This window comes from Sciurus vulgaris (genome assembly GCF_902686455.1).
Source record: "Sciurus vulgaris genome assembly, chromosome: 11".
NCBI classification, from domain to species: Eukaryota; Metazoa; Chordata; class Mammalia; order Rodentia; family Sciuridae; genus Sciurus; species Sciurus vulgaris.
In genome coordinates, this window is record NC_136472.1 from 21,110,564 (window position 1) to 21,126,883 (window position 16,320).

At 33.9% G+C, this 16,320-nt stretch overlaps 2 protein-coding genes across 2 annotated transcripts; both read right to left on the reverse strand.

The window, feature by feature from the left end:
• Positions 1-3,548: 3,548 nt before the first annotated feature.
• LOC306638952 (olfactory receptor 8K3-like) lies at positions 3,549-4,490 on the reverse strand (the record flags this gene model as incomplete). The annotated part of the gene is made up of 1 exon (XM_079102402.1): positions 3,549-4,490. The coding sequence occupies one exon, from the start codon at positions 4,488-4,490 to the stop codon at positions 3,549-3,551; it is 942 nt and encodes a 313-aa protein (XP_078958528.1).
• Positions 4,491-15,024: 10,534 nt separating this feature from the next.
• On the reverse strand, positions 15,025-15,966 carry LOC306638959 (olfactory receptor 8K3-like; the record flags this gene model as incomplete). The annotated part of the gene is made up of 1 exon (XM_079102409.1): positions 15,025-15,966. One exon carries the CDS (start codon positions 15,964-15,966, stop codon positions 15,025-15,027), a length of 942 nt encoding a protein of 313 aa, XP_078958535.1.
• Positions 15,967-16,320: the final 354 nt, after the last annotated feature.

Consider the following 16,320-nt stretch of genomic DNA (forward strand, 5'->3'; position numbering starts at 1 on the left):
ATCAGAATTCCTTAACAGGTCTTCCATAGCACAAGAAATAAAAGCAAGAATCAACAACTGGGATACATTCAAACTAAAAAGCTTTCTCTCAGAAAAGGAAACTATTAGCAATGCGAAGAGAGAGCCTACAGAGTGGGAGAAAATCTTTGCCGCGCATACTTCAGATAGAGCACTAATTTCCAGAATATATAAAGAACTCAAAAAACTACACCAAGAATACAAATAACCCAATCAACAAATGGGCTAAGGAAATGAACAGACACTTCACAGAAGAAGATCTACAACCAATCAACAGATATATGAAAAAATGTTCCAAATCTCTAGTAATAAGAGAAATGCAAATCAAAATTACCCTAAGATTCCATCTCACCCCAGTTTGAATGGCAATTATCAAGAATATTAGCAACAATAGGTGTTGGTGAGGATGTGGGGAAAAAGGTACACTCATACATTGCTGGTGAGGTTGCAAATTAGTGCAGCCACTCTGGAAAGCAGTGTGGAGATTCCTCAGAAAGCTTGGATTGGAACCACCATTTGACCCAGCTATCCCACTCCTTGGCCTATACCCAAAGGACTTAAAATCAGCATACTACAGAGATGTAGCCACATCAATTGTTCATAGCTGCTCAATTCACAATAGCCAGATTGTGGAACCAACCTAGATGCCCTTCAATGGATGAATGGATAAAGAAACTGTAGTATATATATGCAATGGAATATTACTCAGCCATAACAATAATAAAATTATGGCATTTGCAGGCAAATGGATGAAATTGGAGAATATCATGCTAAGTGAGATAAGCCAATCTCAAAAAAACAAAGGATGAAGGATCTCTTTGATAAGTGGATGATGACCCTTAATGGAGGTGGGAGGGGGACAAGAATGGAGGAAGGAAGGACTGTATAGAGGGATAAGACGGGTGGGAGGTGTGGGGGGGGAGAAAAAATAACAGAATGAATCAAACACCATTACCCTAGGTAAATGTATGATTACACAAATGGTACGCCTTTACTTCATGTACAACCAGAGAAACAGCATGTATCCCATTTGTTTACAATAAAAAAATAAAAAATTAAATTAAAAAAATAATTTGGAACTGTCTTTCTCTGATAGACAATAGAATTGTTTCGGGCTCCATTCTCAGACAGTCCTGAGTTTGGAAGCTATTAAGTTCTGATCAGCTTTCAGTTTCACCAGCCTACTTTACATTTACATTCTTTACATTTCTGGAAGAATTTTCAGATAATGTTTGCTCTTTTTTCTCTAAATATGTATTAGAATTCTCCAGTTCAGCAGGGATTTGGGGCAGAAAAGGTGAGTTTTTTTTTTTTTTTTTTTTTTTTTTTTTTAACACACATTTCATGATTGACATCCTCCTTACCATGATTTTCTCCTCATGCCAGTGCAAGTGAAAAATCACACTACTTACATCTCTGACAACCACAGAAAGCTTTTCCTTTCCTAGTTTTTCCTTTTTCTTTTTCTTTTATTTTTTTCTTTTGAGGTGCTGGGATGGAACCCAGGGCCTTGTGCTTGTGAGACAAGGACTCTTCCAGCTGAGCTATAGCCCCAGCCCCACAGAAAACTTTTTATAAACACTCGAGATTTCTTTGAATTTTTTTCTTTTTCTAAATGTGTTTTGAACTTACTCCATAAAATATGAAACTACATCCACACAAATTATTTTTGCAAATAATAAAATCATAAGTCAGATTTTTTTATATTCCATGAAAAATTTCCTGAAATAACTTTTAAATCCATATAATGATGTAAAAGAGAACCACTGTGAAATGAAAACGTGTATCAAATATTAAATATTAATCCATTATTTTGTGGTTTTATCATTTAAGGACTATATAAGCTCCATAAAGAATTATTTTAGAAGTGCTATATTGAGTTATGTTTATTGATATTTTTAAATTTATATATTAGAGGCTCTTACCTTCATCTATTATAAAAGTCAAATTTTTTTCCATGAAGTTAATTTGGTATAACAAAAAATAGCTAATAAAATTAATAAAAAAATAATTTTAAAGCTATTACAATCTTGTGTCCTTTACCAAACCATATTAACATTTTATCTGACCTCTATCCAGCCCCATTTTCTAGCCAATCCCAGAACTTTATATATGCATATGATGAGTAAATGCATAGCTAACAACTAGGTATATTAAGCTTTCACAGGGAACAAAAAATAAAACATGTACACTCTGTAATAATGTTTATATTCACATGAAAAATATTTGTATGCTTTTACTTTTCCAATTAATTATTTTTATACATATGTTTAGATATATAGATAAATATTTTACTTGAGAGTGTAAAGAGGAAACAGATCAATCTATATATGATACAAATAAAATTCCATGAATGTTAAATTAAAAAAAAATAATAAAGAAAATATGAATATGTTTGGGGAGGGTTTTACATGAAATGTGCCAAAACAACAAGAAAAGCGTTTGTGTTGACACAACCACAGTACACTCTCCCTACAAACACAGATCAGCTCAAGTCATGGCTTGTCTGCATTTGATTCTTTCAAGTCATGTTATCAAATCTATGTAAAGAATGAATACTAATGAGAAGACCGGACACTCTCTTTGGGACCAAATAGTACAGAAAGCAGTCACTGAACAAGGAGCAAGAGACTTGCTTCATCACACAACATGAGACATGGGCAAGAAAACGAAAATATAGGCTGAGTTTTAGACAAAAATTTTTCTGTTCTTTTGGAAAGGTGAGGACAAGTAGCCATTTATTAGACAAATATAGGGAGAAAAATTTAAAAGAAAAATGAAAGTGCTGGAAGCTTATAGTAAAAACAATATCATCTCTTAAATATGTATTCATCAGTGTCTATAAAGGACTAGATTAGATGGAATTGTATTAGCAGCACTGAACCTCTGATTTTCTGAATAGTAAGTTAGGTTAGGTAAATAGGCTCTTTTGAGCTGGTACATGAAAGAAAGGCCACTGATGAGGAAAAACTGGAGCCTGGAGCCCCAGGTAGAAGAGGGCCACTGAGTACTGGCATCTGACTCAGTCATTTAAATCACTGTGCTACAGTGAGCTCCTGATGACACATGCAGTTTGATTTTAGCACAACCCATAGATCTGTATGAAACCTAGAGCAGAAAGGTTACGCTTGCACAAAAAGAGAAACACACAAGCACATGCACTGTCATTGGAAGTTTATTACAATAGTTGTGACTATAAAAAAAAATAACTCTTTTTCCACACGTAACATTTTTTCTCATTTCAGTACAGCATCAAACTCTGACAACTCCCTGTGTAAACTATAAACCCTAAATTCATTCTACTTTATCATACAGTTTATTCAGTATTTTTTCAATTCATCTTTTCCCATTCAGTAAAGCAGATCTTGCTGTTTTGCTCACTAATGTACTTTAAGCATTTAGAAATTTTACTGTTAACTACAATAAAAGTAATTTTTTAAACATATGTTGTTTGCCGAACATGCTAAACATGGGAAGACAGACCTGCTTCACAGTCAAACCATATTCATGCAATTCATATTCTATGCCCATTAAGAGATGACACTGCATATCCTTTTCCATGTGCTTAGTAGGGCATACTTTACATCTTTATTCCTCAAACTGTAGATCAAGGGATTCAACATGGGGATGATCAGAGTGTAAAATATGGAAGCCACTTTATCAGTGTCCAAGGAGTGACTGGACTTGGGCTGCACATACATAAATATCAAAGTCCCATAGAACACAGTGACCACAGTCAGGTGGGATCCACAGGTGGAGAAAGCCTTGCGCCTGCCCTCAGCTGACTTCATCCTGAGAATGGCTATGAGGATGAGCAGGTAGGACACCAGGACGATCAGAAGAGAGGAAAGCAGATCAAAAGCTGCAAAGCTCATAATTATTAGTTCAACATCATGAGTATTGGAACATAGCAAAGATATCAAAGGCATACAGTCACAGTAGAAATGATTAATGACATTGTAGCCACAGAAGGATAAACTAAAAATCTTTATAGTGACTGTCAGTGACATAAATGTACAATAGAGATAGGGGATTGCCACTAGCAACTGACATAACCTGTTCGACATGACGACAGTGTAGAGGAGAGGGTTACAGATGGCCACATAGCGATCGTAGGCCATTGCAGACAGAATAAAAAGTTCACTTCCAATGAAGAAGAGAAAGAAAGCCAGCTGGGTAGCACAAAAATAAAAGGAAATTGTATTTTGATCCACAACAAAATTGACCAACATTTTGGGGCCCACAGATGTAGAATATCCAAAATCAGTGAAAGCAAGGTTTCTAAGAAAAAAGTACATGGGTGTTTGTAGCCTGGAGTCCACCTTGGTGAGGATGATCATGCCCAGGTTGCCTAGCACTGAGACCAGGTAGATGATGAGGAAGAGCCCAAACAGTGGAGCCTGCAGCTCAGGGCGCGATGTGATACCCATCAGAATGAACTCATGCACCACTGTGAGGTTGTGTTTCTCCATCCAAGTTCATTAAACAACCTGTTTCAGATACAGCATCAGTGCAATCAATGGATTGCAAATATTATTACTTGAGAAGATTTTATTATGGAAGGCTGGTATACATAAGATATATTCAGACTTTCCAAAGTAGTAAACTTGAAATCATATGCATAGGTACATGTACAAATACATAGAAATAAATTATCAATAGTTCTAATCTATGGTGATTTTACTCACAATAGAATCCTATTCATTGTTTAGTCATATTTGGGTTGTCCCAACCTTGAAGTCAATTGTCACTGACATTTACCAATTAGATGCCAGTTAAGTTGCTAAACATTCAACTCTGTCCGATGTGCAGTCCGAACGATATTTACATCAGTTACCTTCTTCCAAGGATGAGAAACCCTGATGCATAGAGAGATGTACAGATGTATATAGATAGATATGTAAAGCAAGTAGGAAAATAATTTAAATTTTGTTAATTTTTTTGGTGTTAGATAAAAGTACAATTATAGGTTTTTTTTGTTTTTAAGTTTTTATTTTCATGTACTTAAATTACACAGTCACAATTAAAATTGCATGGAATAATATCAGATAATGCACTACAGTTACACAGTAAGGATTCCTAAAGAGAAATTATAAGATTGTATACAGCTCCCTATATTAAAAGTTACTGAATAATTTTCTTGAAAGAAATGGGGAAGAGGTCCACCTATTAACACAGCTGGTTAAGACTAGAAAGATGTATGAATAGACAATGTGCAATTGTTTTGGATTAATTATCTTCTAATCAAAACAACTATTATAAAAATAAATTAACATATACTATCATAATAGAAATCAACAACATATTATTCATCCCCTGTGATATTTTATTATAAATGAAATATGCTTACTTGTGTGTAACAAATTAGATTCACTTTATTGTACTATAACATAAGGGAATATTAGGAAAATATGAACAAATGTGGAGAAAGAGATATTTCATTGATGTTATACAATGAGGACATATAATCTCATTTAGATACTTTAAAGAAAAATGCTCAAATATTTTCAAAATAAATTTTAAAATATTCTATATTGTACATTTTTGTGACATATAACACCATGTAGACAAAATAAACTATAATAAAGATGAGATAAAGATATTTGGATATGTTTTATAGTGCTCTGTACATTTAAACTGAAATAATTTCTTCCAATATAATGTATCACACTTTACAGGTGTACGTGTGCATAACAAAATAAAATAAACTTCTCTAATAACCCAGAAATTAGAAGGTGTGGCAAAATAGCAGGTGTTTGGCAGGTACATCCTTAGCCTGATGTAAAAGCTGTGAAGAAGCATGTTTTCCTTCATAAAGAAAGGAAAGGGACATGACCAACTGCGCAGTGCAAATTTTAGTGACAGGCACTTTTTACAAGAAATACAGACTAACAATTTTACAATGGTCTAAATAAAACTGTCTACATGTAATTTCCACTTAGCTCAAATATAATATTTCTTATATAGTTGTAGCTGCTGATATCTTACCCTTAATTAAAATGATAAACTCCCTCATTTTATGTTAGAGAAATACCTTTAATAAAAGAACAGGAAATAGATTGAACCATGTAATTTATTTTTTCTGTTTTGGTTTGGTTAGCAATCATGAAATACTACAATACAACATGAATAAAATCAGTATTAATTAATAATCTTATAAGATAAAGAAAAGTATTATTATTAGCTTAGTTGAATCATTTCACATTATATTGAAAAGTCATAATGCCATTTTATGTCCATACATGTATATACCTGTAATTGTCAATAAAAAGTGAAAAATAAAGAATGTTTTATGTTCAACAGTTTTGAGGTTCCATGAAAAGAACCAAACTGCTTTTCACAGTTTACTCATCTTTACCAAATACTCAAATTTCCTTTTAATCTTATGCTCTGAGAAAAATTTAGTAAGATCTCACTGCAAAATATGGAAAATTTTGTTCTTTTTATAAAACCAAGTCTCCTGATATTGAAAAAAATGCTTTTTATATCTCAATGTGAAGCAGTTACTCCAATCTCTTAGTAAGAGATCTGGAATAAATGATATGTATTTAATTACATAAATTTAAATATTAAATTATCTTAGGATCATAAGAGAGCATAGAGCCACTAAATGCCTAAATATTTGGGAGGAAATAAAAAAGTGGTTATTAATCTCTGTTGTTTCAATTATTTGCCATTATGTGGTCTTTTAATTTACATATCATCCTCAGGTTTTTTTTGCTTTTACATATTAAATTGAATGTATGCACAATTAAATTATTTTATAAGCCCACACCTTGTGTACACTTATGAGCTTTTAACTTCTCAGGTGTCAATATTCTAAAAAGATGAAGGAAACAGAGAGAGGTTCTATTGCTACTGAGGTATTAAGGAGCTGAAGAAAACTCAGAAACTGAAACAGAAATGGTCACTTGCAAAAGATTACAATGTCACAGCGAAATGTATCTACTTCAGTAGCTCCTGCTAACACATGCAAAACCTTCCATCTTTGTTACCTGCACTGAAGCCTCTCTCTTGATTCTCTCATGTGTTCCTAACATTGCATTACTGAGGACAATTTATGGATTTTTTTCACCATTTGAGACTCTCCCTCAGGAGATGCCAAGCAACTAGTAGATTATCCCTAAAGCATTTTAGAACTTAATGAAAGGCCTGGAGTTTGTCCATGAATTGTCAGGGACAATTTGTATTCAATATTTATTTATTTATGATAGGATGTAGCCAACCCTCTTTTGAGTTCTGTGCAGATTTGAAATTAGAATCTCAAATAAATGCCAACACCCTCTTGTTTTTTGTAGCATAATTTGAAATAGATGAGATATGGGGAAACATTTAATACTATTTCTAGATTAATAAATTTGTAAAATGTGTCATAAACACAATGTGGAATATTAATTACCCTTAAGAATGATAACCTGCACTATGCACATGGATGAAACTGGTGAACATTGTGTGCTGTATGAAAAAATCGACTCACAGAAAGACAAGTCCCCATGCTCTCCCTTACATTAAATATGGAAAATAATAAAACTTATGGAATTAGTATTGGAATGGTGATTACCAAGGGCTAAGAGTTTGGAGGAAAAAGGAGATGCTCAAAAATAAAGATGAAATCTTGATTATACTAAATAAATATTTCAAGAGATCTGTTTTAAACACAGTCTTGTTTCCTGCTTTGAAATTAAGAGTCTGAATCTTATGTTAAGCACAACACAGTTATCTTTAAAAGGAACTGTTTCAATACATGCCAGATATGAATATAGAAATCAAACTAATTCAAAGTAGACAATAAACAAAGCTACCTTTGCCATAAATCCTGTTTTAAGAAATATGCATAGTAGAAAAATACATAGAAATGGAAAAGAGTTAAGGAGGAACTGAAGGAAGTGAAGGAGGGGGAGAGGTAACTAAATGGGTCCTTTCATAATAATAAGTGCATCACTTATTAACAAACCTTCAAAGGATTCAGTGTTATAAAGAGTAAATAAATATGAATGTTAGAGATTGAATATTATAAGATCAACTTCTAAAATTAGTATAAATCTATTTCTATTAATCCAAATCAATAGTACTTGGAAAACTAAATATCTTAGGTTTTTGTTTTTTGATCTAAGTTCACAAAAGATGAGAGAAATTATAGCAATCCTATTGAGCATGTGCTGCAGGAATGAGCTTTTGCTGTTTACTTCTTTTAGTAATAAAGTCCTCAGTCTATTTATAAATTAAATTGTTCTTTACTATTGAAAGTACTTCAATATTAGTTCCATTTTAGATATATATTCCTAAAGGTTTTCTCCTGTTTTGTACCTTGCCTTTCACTTTGCTGATCATTATTCTTTGCCTTGCAGAGGATTTTTAGTTACGTGTGTTGATACTTGTATGATTTTGTTTCTTTTGCTTGACTTTGGAGTTATATCCTTTTAAATTATTGCCAACTTCCAGTCCTGATTTAACTGACCATTCTTTTTCCATTATGTGTTCTCAGCACCCATTTGAAAATCAGTTGACCATATAAGATGGTATTGCTTCTGGACACTCCATTTTGTTGCTTTAGTCTACCTCTATATTTAAGCCATTTCCAAAATTCTTAGTTACTGCAGCTTTGTAACTTATTTGCAATCAGAAAACTTGATTCCTGTAGCTTTGATCTTTTTCAAAATCATTTTGAAAGTCAATAAACCATATATGTGTGAGATTGTGGTATATGTTGAATTCCAGTACTCAAAATGTCTCCTTTTTGCAAGACCCACAAGTTTTTAAACAATTGTATTAAAGTTAAATTCATCTTAACTCCCACATAAAATAATACAAAATAATGAAGCACTAGGTGATGTTTCTATATGCGTATGCATTGGGTAATGTTTAAATCAGTTGAAACAAGTTCATCCTCTTTAACACATCATTTCTATGAGGTGAAAATGTTCAAAATTCTTTCTTCTGGTTTTTGAAACATACAGCAAACTGCTACCTATACCATCCGTAGTGTAAAATAGCACAACAAAAATTCTTCGGCTTATCTAATTGTAATTTAGCACACAGAGATCAGTATTTCCTCAGTGCCCACACCCACCCTTCCTCCTGGCCACTGGTAACCACCAGTCTACTCTAAACTTTTATAAGAATAACTTTTTTACGTGCCACACATGTGTGAAAAAATGTGGCACTTGACTCTATGTGCCACATTTATTTCATACAACCTAAGTGTTTCTAGTTTTATTCAAGTTGTCAGAGAGGCCAGGATTTCATTCCTTTTGAGGTTAAACACCATCCATTGTGCATATGCACGTTTCTTCCTGCACATTCACCGGGGGATGGGTGCTTAGGCTGCCTCCCTTGGTGACTGCTGTAAGTAATGATGCCGTGAACACAGGAGCACAGATATGTTGTTGCCCACATACTAATTTCAGCTTTTTGAATACCAACTTAGCCAGATGATTGCTGGATCATGTGGTAGAGTGATCACTAACTTTTTGAGGAACCTCCATGGTTTTCCATAGTGGGTATGCTAATTGACATTCCCAACAACAGAGTGCAAGTTTCCCTTTTCCCCATGTGCTTCCTGATGTTTACCAATTTTTTTCTGCCATCTGATCTTCATTTGTGTATTTTCTTTTGATAAATGTTGATTTAGGTCTATTGTCTATTATATTTTTTGGGCTATTTTGGTTTTTGGTTTTTAAGTATTATTTGGAGTTTCCTATGCCTTCAGGACATTGACCTTTGTTTAGTATATACATGGCAAACATTTTCTTCCATTCTTTGTGTTGGGTCTTGATGATGTTTTTCCCTGAGAGCAGGAGTTTTTAGTTCAGTGTAATCTAATTTGACTATTTATATTTTCAATTTGTGCTCATCAAATCTCCAAAAAATTCTTGCCCATTTCAATATTCTGAAAAATTTTCTTCCTGTCTTCTGGAACTTTCATGGTTTTGGGTTTTTGATTTATGTTATTAATCCATTTGGGGTTGATTTTCATAGCTGTTAAGAGATAGAGGGCTAGTTTCAGTGTTCTGCATATGATTGAACAATGTTCTGAGCATGGTTTATTGAAAAGACTTCTCTTTTTCAGTGCATGTTTGTTAAGGTTTGGATATGTGATGCCCCAAAAAATCTCATGTATGAGACAATGCAAGATTCTTCAGAATAGAATTGAGTACATTATGAGAATAAAACCTATCAGTGGATTAATACACTAATATGGATTAACTGGTGGTAACTGTATGCAGATAAGGTATGGAGGAGATATGTAACTAGGGGTATGCCATTGGGTTTATATTTTGTCCCTGGTGAACAGAACTCTCTGTTTCCTGCTGACCATGTCCTGAGCTGCTTTCCTGTACCATGCTCTTTCATCCTGATGTTCTGTCTCACCTTGGGCCCAAAGCTATGGAGTCAGTCATCCATGGACTGAGACCTCTGAAACTATGAGCCCCAAATACTTTTTCCTCCTCTAGGTTGTTCTTTTCAGGTCCTTGGGTCACAGTGTTGAAAAGGTGACTAACACAGCAGGATTAGAAGACAGATGGTGAAAAAGTCCATTGTCCATTAAGGCTGGTGCTAAGCTGGGTCACAGTTGACTCTCACAGCCCAGGCAGCCTTGTTTGCTGTGTGCCTGACCCACTCTAAGTCTGGCAAAACTTAAATTTGCCTCACAAGCATGTAGGTATCTACCTGATGTCAGTGCTGTTCTTAAATTTCATCTTTGTGCTCTGGCCTACATATAGGGCCATTTGTTTCTGGCTCGTGCTGGTTCTCTCTGCAGTGTGCCAGGTACTGAGCTCTACAACAAAGTCTTCTGGTGGTATTTATTCTGAGATTCTACATGGGTAGAATCTTGTTTCCTACATTGCTGTGAAAAGTTCATGGAGGATGATGGAAGTAGTCGCTTTGCAGACTGGATAACACTGTTCCAGTAGGTAGAGGTCAAAGCACTCTGCCTAGGACTGGGATCCAACATGGCAAGGCTTGATGCTGGGTTCATGCATAAGGTCTTGATTTAATTCCCCTTTTCTCTCCCATATGGGAGGTAGCTCTCTCCACACTGCAGTTTTGGGGGAGTTGGGAGAAGACCACCCTTTCTTTGCTGGCTTCTTTAACTCTGTTTTCATTATACTAAAACCAGGCTCCATGTTCCCTCAGGTGGCTTCCTTAGCTCTAGTGATGGTAGGTTTGTTCCCTTGATATCAATTACAATTAGTGTGACTGTAGGAAGGGAAGCACTGGACAGTAATCCTCACTGGCTATCTTGTTCCACCACGCCAACATTTAAAATACAATTTAATTACTAAGGGAATTCTACTAACCTTAAATGCCCTGGCAAATTGCTACTGGTAGAATTTCAGGTTTTTTCTATATTAAACCATGGTGGAATTCTTAATAAATATTTGTACTTCTTCACTTCAGTTAATCTTTGATTTATTTTTATCATAAAATTATACTTCATAAAAATTCTTAAACTCTTTCATCTATTTTGAATCCTGGTTCTGATCCTAATAAGAAGTCTTCTTTACCCTATTTCTAATTCATCATGTGTATGGAAGTAGCCTTTTGTAAGATATATTTGCATAATCATTAGAAATATCTAGTCTAGTTTCTCAAATTAAATTTGTATTTAAAACTCTAAATCTCACATTATACAAATTTTTCAACCAGATGTATTTTTGTTTCCATGTGAATTTATTTGGATCTAATTGGTCTTTGATTTTTTTTTTTTTTTTTTAGGACACGTAAACTTACTAAATATGTGTTTGTTTCCCAAAGTGACTATAACTTATATACCTCCATGGCAGCTCTACACTTTTAAGCATGTTCCAATATTATGAAACTGTAAGAGCAGTTGATATAAATTTTTACATGTTTTGTGCAGAATATTACTGAAGTGAAAGCATAGGACAGAAAATATTTCTAAATTTTTAATTTTTCTCTCTACATACTTTGTTTACTTTTCTATGGATTTTAGACATTTTAATTAGTAATTCCATAGATGCACAATTATATTTCTTTTTCTACTCTGTGGTGTATTTATTTTACCTTATTTGGGATTCTTTTCAGTGTGCATACTTTGTAATCTTTAATGCATAAATCTATCAATCTTTGTGATTTTCAATTGTATTTAAGTGTCTTGTCTGTGCTGAGTTATACTCAAGTACACACACACACACAAATAGCACACACATGCAGACAGTCCTTGTTTGCAAGCTTAGAAATTCAGGGATAGTGCTAATCAGTGACCATGACTAAATGTTGACACTTAAGGAAAAGAACCATATGAACAATAGAGAAGTGATCCTTCCGAAGCAAAGCAAAAATATTGCAGTACAAATATGTGAGGCTGTGTGTATATAATATTGGGGATTATTTGAACTCAATAATATCAATGTAGGGTAATAACCTTTGAATTCTGCTTTCTAAGAGATTTCCCTGTAGGAATAAAGTATTAAAGTCTCTCCTTGACAAGGAAATGAGTCTTGCAGTATAATAAAAATTAAAAAGAACCAAAGGAGAGACAGTAAAAAGGGAGAATACTGTATTAGGACATTCCATTTTAATATCACTCAGTGTTTTTGTTATTAATGCATATTCCAGCTTTTGCCTTTTTTATATTTATTGTGATATCATATGTGTTTTTCTTTTTCGTTTCATTACATAGTGAATATTGCAGTTTTGAATATTGAACCAAATACAAATGCCTTGCTTACACATAACTTGGTGTATTACTGATTGTACTTACTGCTAGATTGATTAACTAATATTTTATTTGGAATTTTCACACAAATGATACCTTTATCTTCCTTTGATATCAGTGAAGTGGTCCTCAGAATGTCAGAAAACATAACTTCTTTTTAGATTTTGGAATTTCTAGAGTGATGACTCCTTTTCCCTTTGACACATAATTCACCATAGCCACTGAGGACTGATTTTTGGATCAAGCTAGAAATTTATTTTTAATACAAACTTCCATTTTGAGGCCATTTTCAACATGAAATTTTTCCTGTGGTGCATCTAAGTGACTCTATAAGTGGACAGCTACAGTACACCACTGCTTATAACCCTGAGTAATTTTTCATAGACATCCTAATGTGCATACAGTTTGTGTATTTTTCTTATACTAAATCGAAGTTTCTGATCTGTATTACAAAATATGAAAATTTACTGATTCAAATTATTACAGCACATCATAAAATCATATGACAGATTGTAGTTTTTAAGTGTTTTATGCTGTCTAAATCCATCTAAAATAATTTATAAATTCATGCATTAATGAGAAAAAAAAAACCTAACTTTTAAAATGAAGGTGTGATGTGTTATCAATTGTTAAATGTTAGCATATTGCTTTGTGGTTTTTGTTTATCATTTGATACACTATGAAAATTCAATCAAGATTTATTTTACTTATAGAGTTTTGGATTATGTTTATTCAGATATTTTTGCTTGTATTTTAAAGCAGTTTACCTTTCTATATCATAAAAGTTATAATTTTCAAAGTATTAATTTGGTGAAACACATAAATGATTTTAAATATATTGTTTAAATTTAGTATAATCTTGCACCCACAGAAAAACAATATAAGTATTCACTTTACATCTGTCCAACATACACTTCCTAAAAAATTACTTTTTTCTTAGATATTTGTGTATATATGAATAAAAATATAGTGAACCATAAGGTATATAACATAGTCACAATAAACATAAAATCAGTTATGCAAACTATTTAGGAATATTTATTAGCAGGTGAAAATATACATGTGCTTTTACAATGCTACTTAATTATTTCACTCCTATTGATCAGCTGTATAAATAAATTTACTACACGTTGGCATGGCAAGAAAACAAATAATTGTTTCTATGATATAAATAAAATGCAATGTGTGTCTAACAATAAAATTAATGAAATAAAAAAGAGGACTTTAGAGAGTGTCATGGATGAAGCATATCCAGAGAGAAGAAAAGTACATCAGTTGCAACATATCAAAGTATACTCTCTCTAGAATTACAGCATATTTTAAATCATTATACTATCTTTATTTACTTCTCACAATTCTGAACATTGATTGGGTATAGCCAAAGAATGGATTCTAACAAAAAATGTTACAATGATACAAGGGGCAAATACAAAGAATGTTGGCTATAAGGAAGAGGCAAAACAAATCCATTTCATCATTAAGTATACAACTTATATGGGAATTAAACAACAGAGTATGCCTTTTAAACCAGACGGAGGTGTTCTTTTCATTTAGAGAATAAGTCAGAGTGACTATCTATTAACAAAAACAAGCAATGAAAAGGGGAAACATCCTTGCAACCCTCAAAAACTTCTATGGCAAAACTTAAGAAATATATCTTAATTGGTGTCTTCACTCAAATACAAATATATTCTGAATGAGATGGAATTTGAGGCAGCACTTAATGCATCAGGTGCTACATAACCAAATAGGTACATTTAATAGACTCTCCCAAGCTCATATGTGAGAGAAAAGGAACTAAGGAAAACAAATAAGAGTCTAAGATCCTGACATAGAATAGGAGCATCTGAACACATTCATGTGACTGAATGCTTCAAATTAGCCCAGTACAATGAGCTACCTGATACCTTTGGAAGTGGATGACCTAAAATGGAAAGATTGTGCTCACACAAAAAGAGAAATTCATACAAAACACACGTGGGAATTGGAAAGTTATTTGTAGTTGTTTAGAATAAATAGAACTATTTCAAATCCCCTTCTGTAAAAACAAATCATTCTTAGCCTTCTACAACCTGCTGCTCTGCTACCTGATCTGTTGTGCTCCATAGACTTCAAACCTGTTCTAATTCACTCTAGAATTTACTCTATTATTATGATTAAAATCCATCTCTCTCCCTCCAGGAAAGCAAAGACTTGTCTTTCTTTGTTCACTAAAGTATTTTCAGCCTTTAGAAGTTTTACTTTTATTCCATGCTGAACCCATTGGTAATTACTCTACATTCTGCATCCCTTGTTTGTAGAACTCCTTTTATATCTAACTTTTAAGAAATAACATAGCTTATCTTTTTCCAAGTGCTTTGTATGGCATGTTTTACGTCTTTGTTCCTCAAGCTGTAGATCAAGGGATTCAGCATGGGGATGACAAGGGTGTAAAATATGGAAGATACTTTATCATTTTCAGAGGAGTGACTGGACTTGGGCTGTACGTACATAAATATCAAAGTCCCATAGAACACTATGACCACTGTCAAGTGGGATCCGCAGGTGGAGAAAGCCTTGCGCCTACCCTCAGCTGACTTCATCCTGAGAATGGCTATGAGGATGAGCAGGTAGGACACAAGGACAAACAGAAGAGAGGACATCAAATCAAAAGCTGCAAAGGTCATGATTATTAGTTCAACATCTTGAGTATCTGAACACAGCAAAGATATCAAGGGGACACAGTCACAGTAGAAATGATTGATGATATTGTAGCCACAGAAGGATAAGGTAAAAATCTTTAGGGTGACTAGAAGAGACACAAATGAGCAGTAGAGATAAGGGATTGCCACCAGGGCCTGACACACCCTCTGTGACATGACAACAGTGTAGAGGAGAGGGTTACAGATGGCCACATAGCGATCATAGGACATGGCAGACAGAATAAAAAGTTCACTTCCAATGAAGAAGAGAAAGAAAGCCAGCTGGGTAGCACAAAAATAATAGGAAATTGTATTTTTTTCTGCAACAAAGTTCACCAACATTTTGGGGCCCACAGCAGTAGAATAACCAAGATCGGTGAGAGCCAGGTTTCTGAGAAAAAAGTACATGGGTGTTTGCAGGCTGTGGTCCACCTTGGTGAGGATGATCATGCCCAGGTTGCCCAGCACTGTGACCAGGTAGATGATGAGGAACAGCCCAAACAGTGGAGCCTGCAGCTCAGGGCGCGATGTGATGCCCTTCAGAATGAACTCGTGCACCACTGTGAGGTTGTGTTTCTCCATCCAGGTATTTTATAAGCCTATTCTGGGTAAAGATACCAGCACAGTTAAAAAAAAAAAAAAAAAATCAGATATCATCAACTGGGATTGCATTATGCAAGGCCAGAGTAAATAAGGTAAAGAGATTTTTCAATTTAGAATATTTAAAAATGCACGTATATTTGCACTTAAATTATGTATAGAGATAGTGGTAGATATGAGGTGCTCATCGTTTTTATTCACAGAATATTAATCAGTCTATCCACATTTTGCTTGTCCCAACTGAGGGATGAACTGCTGCTGGCATTTAATATTTAGATAGTACTGTTGAACTGCTAACCATTTTATTATATCCAGTACCCAACACAAACCAATATT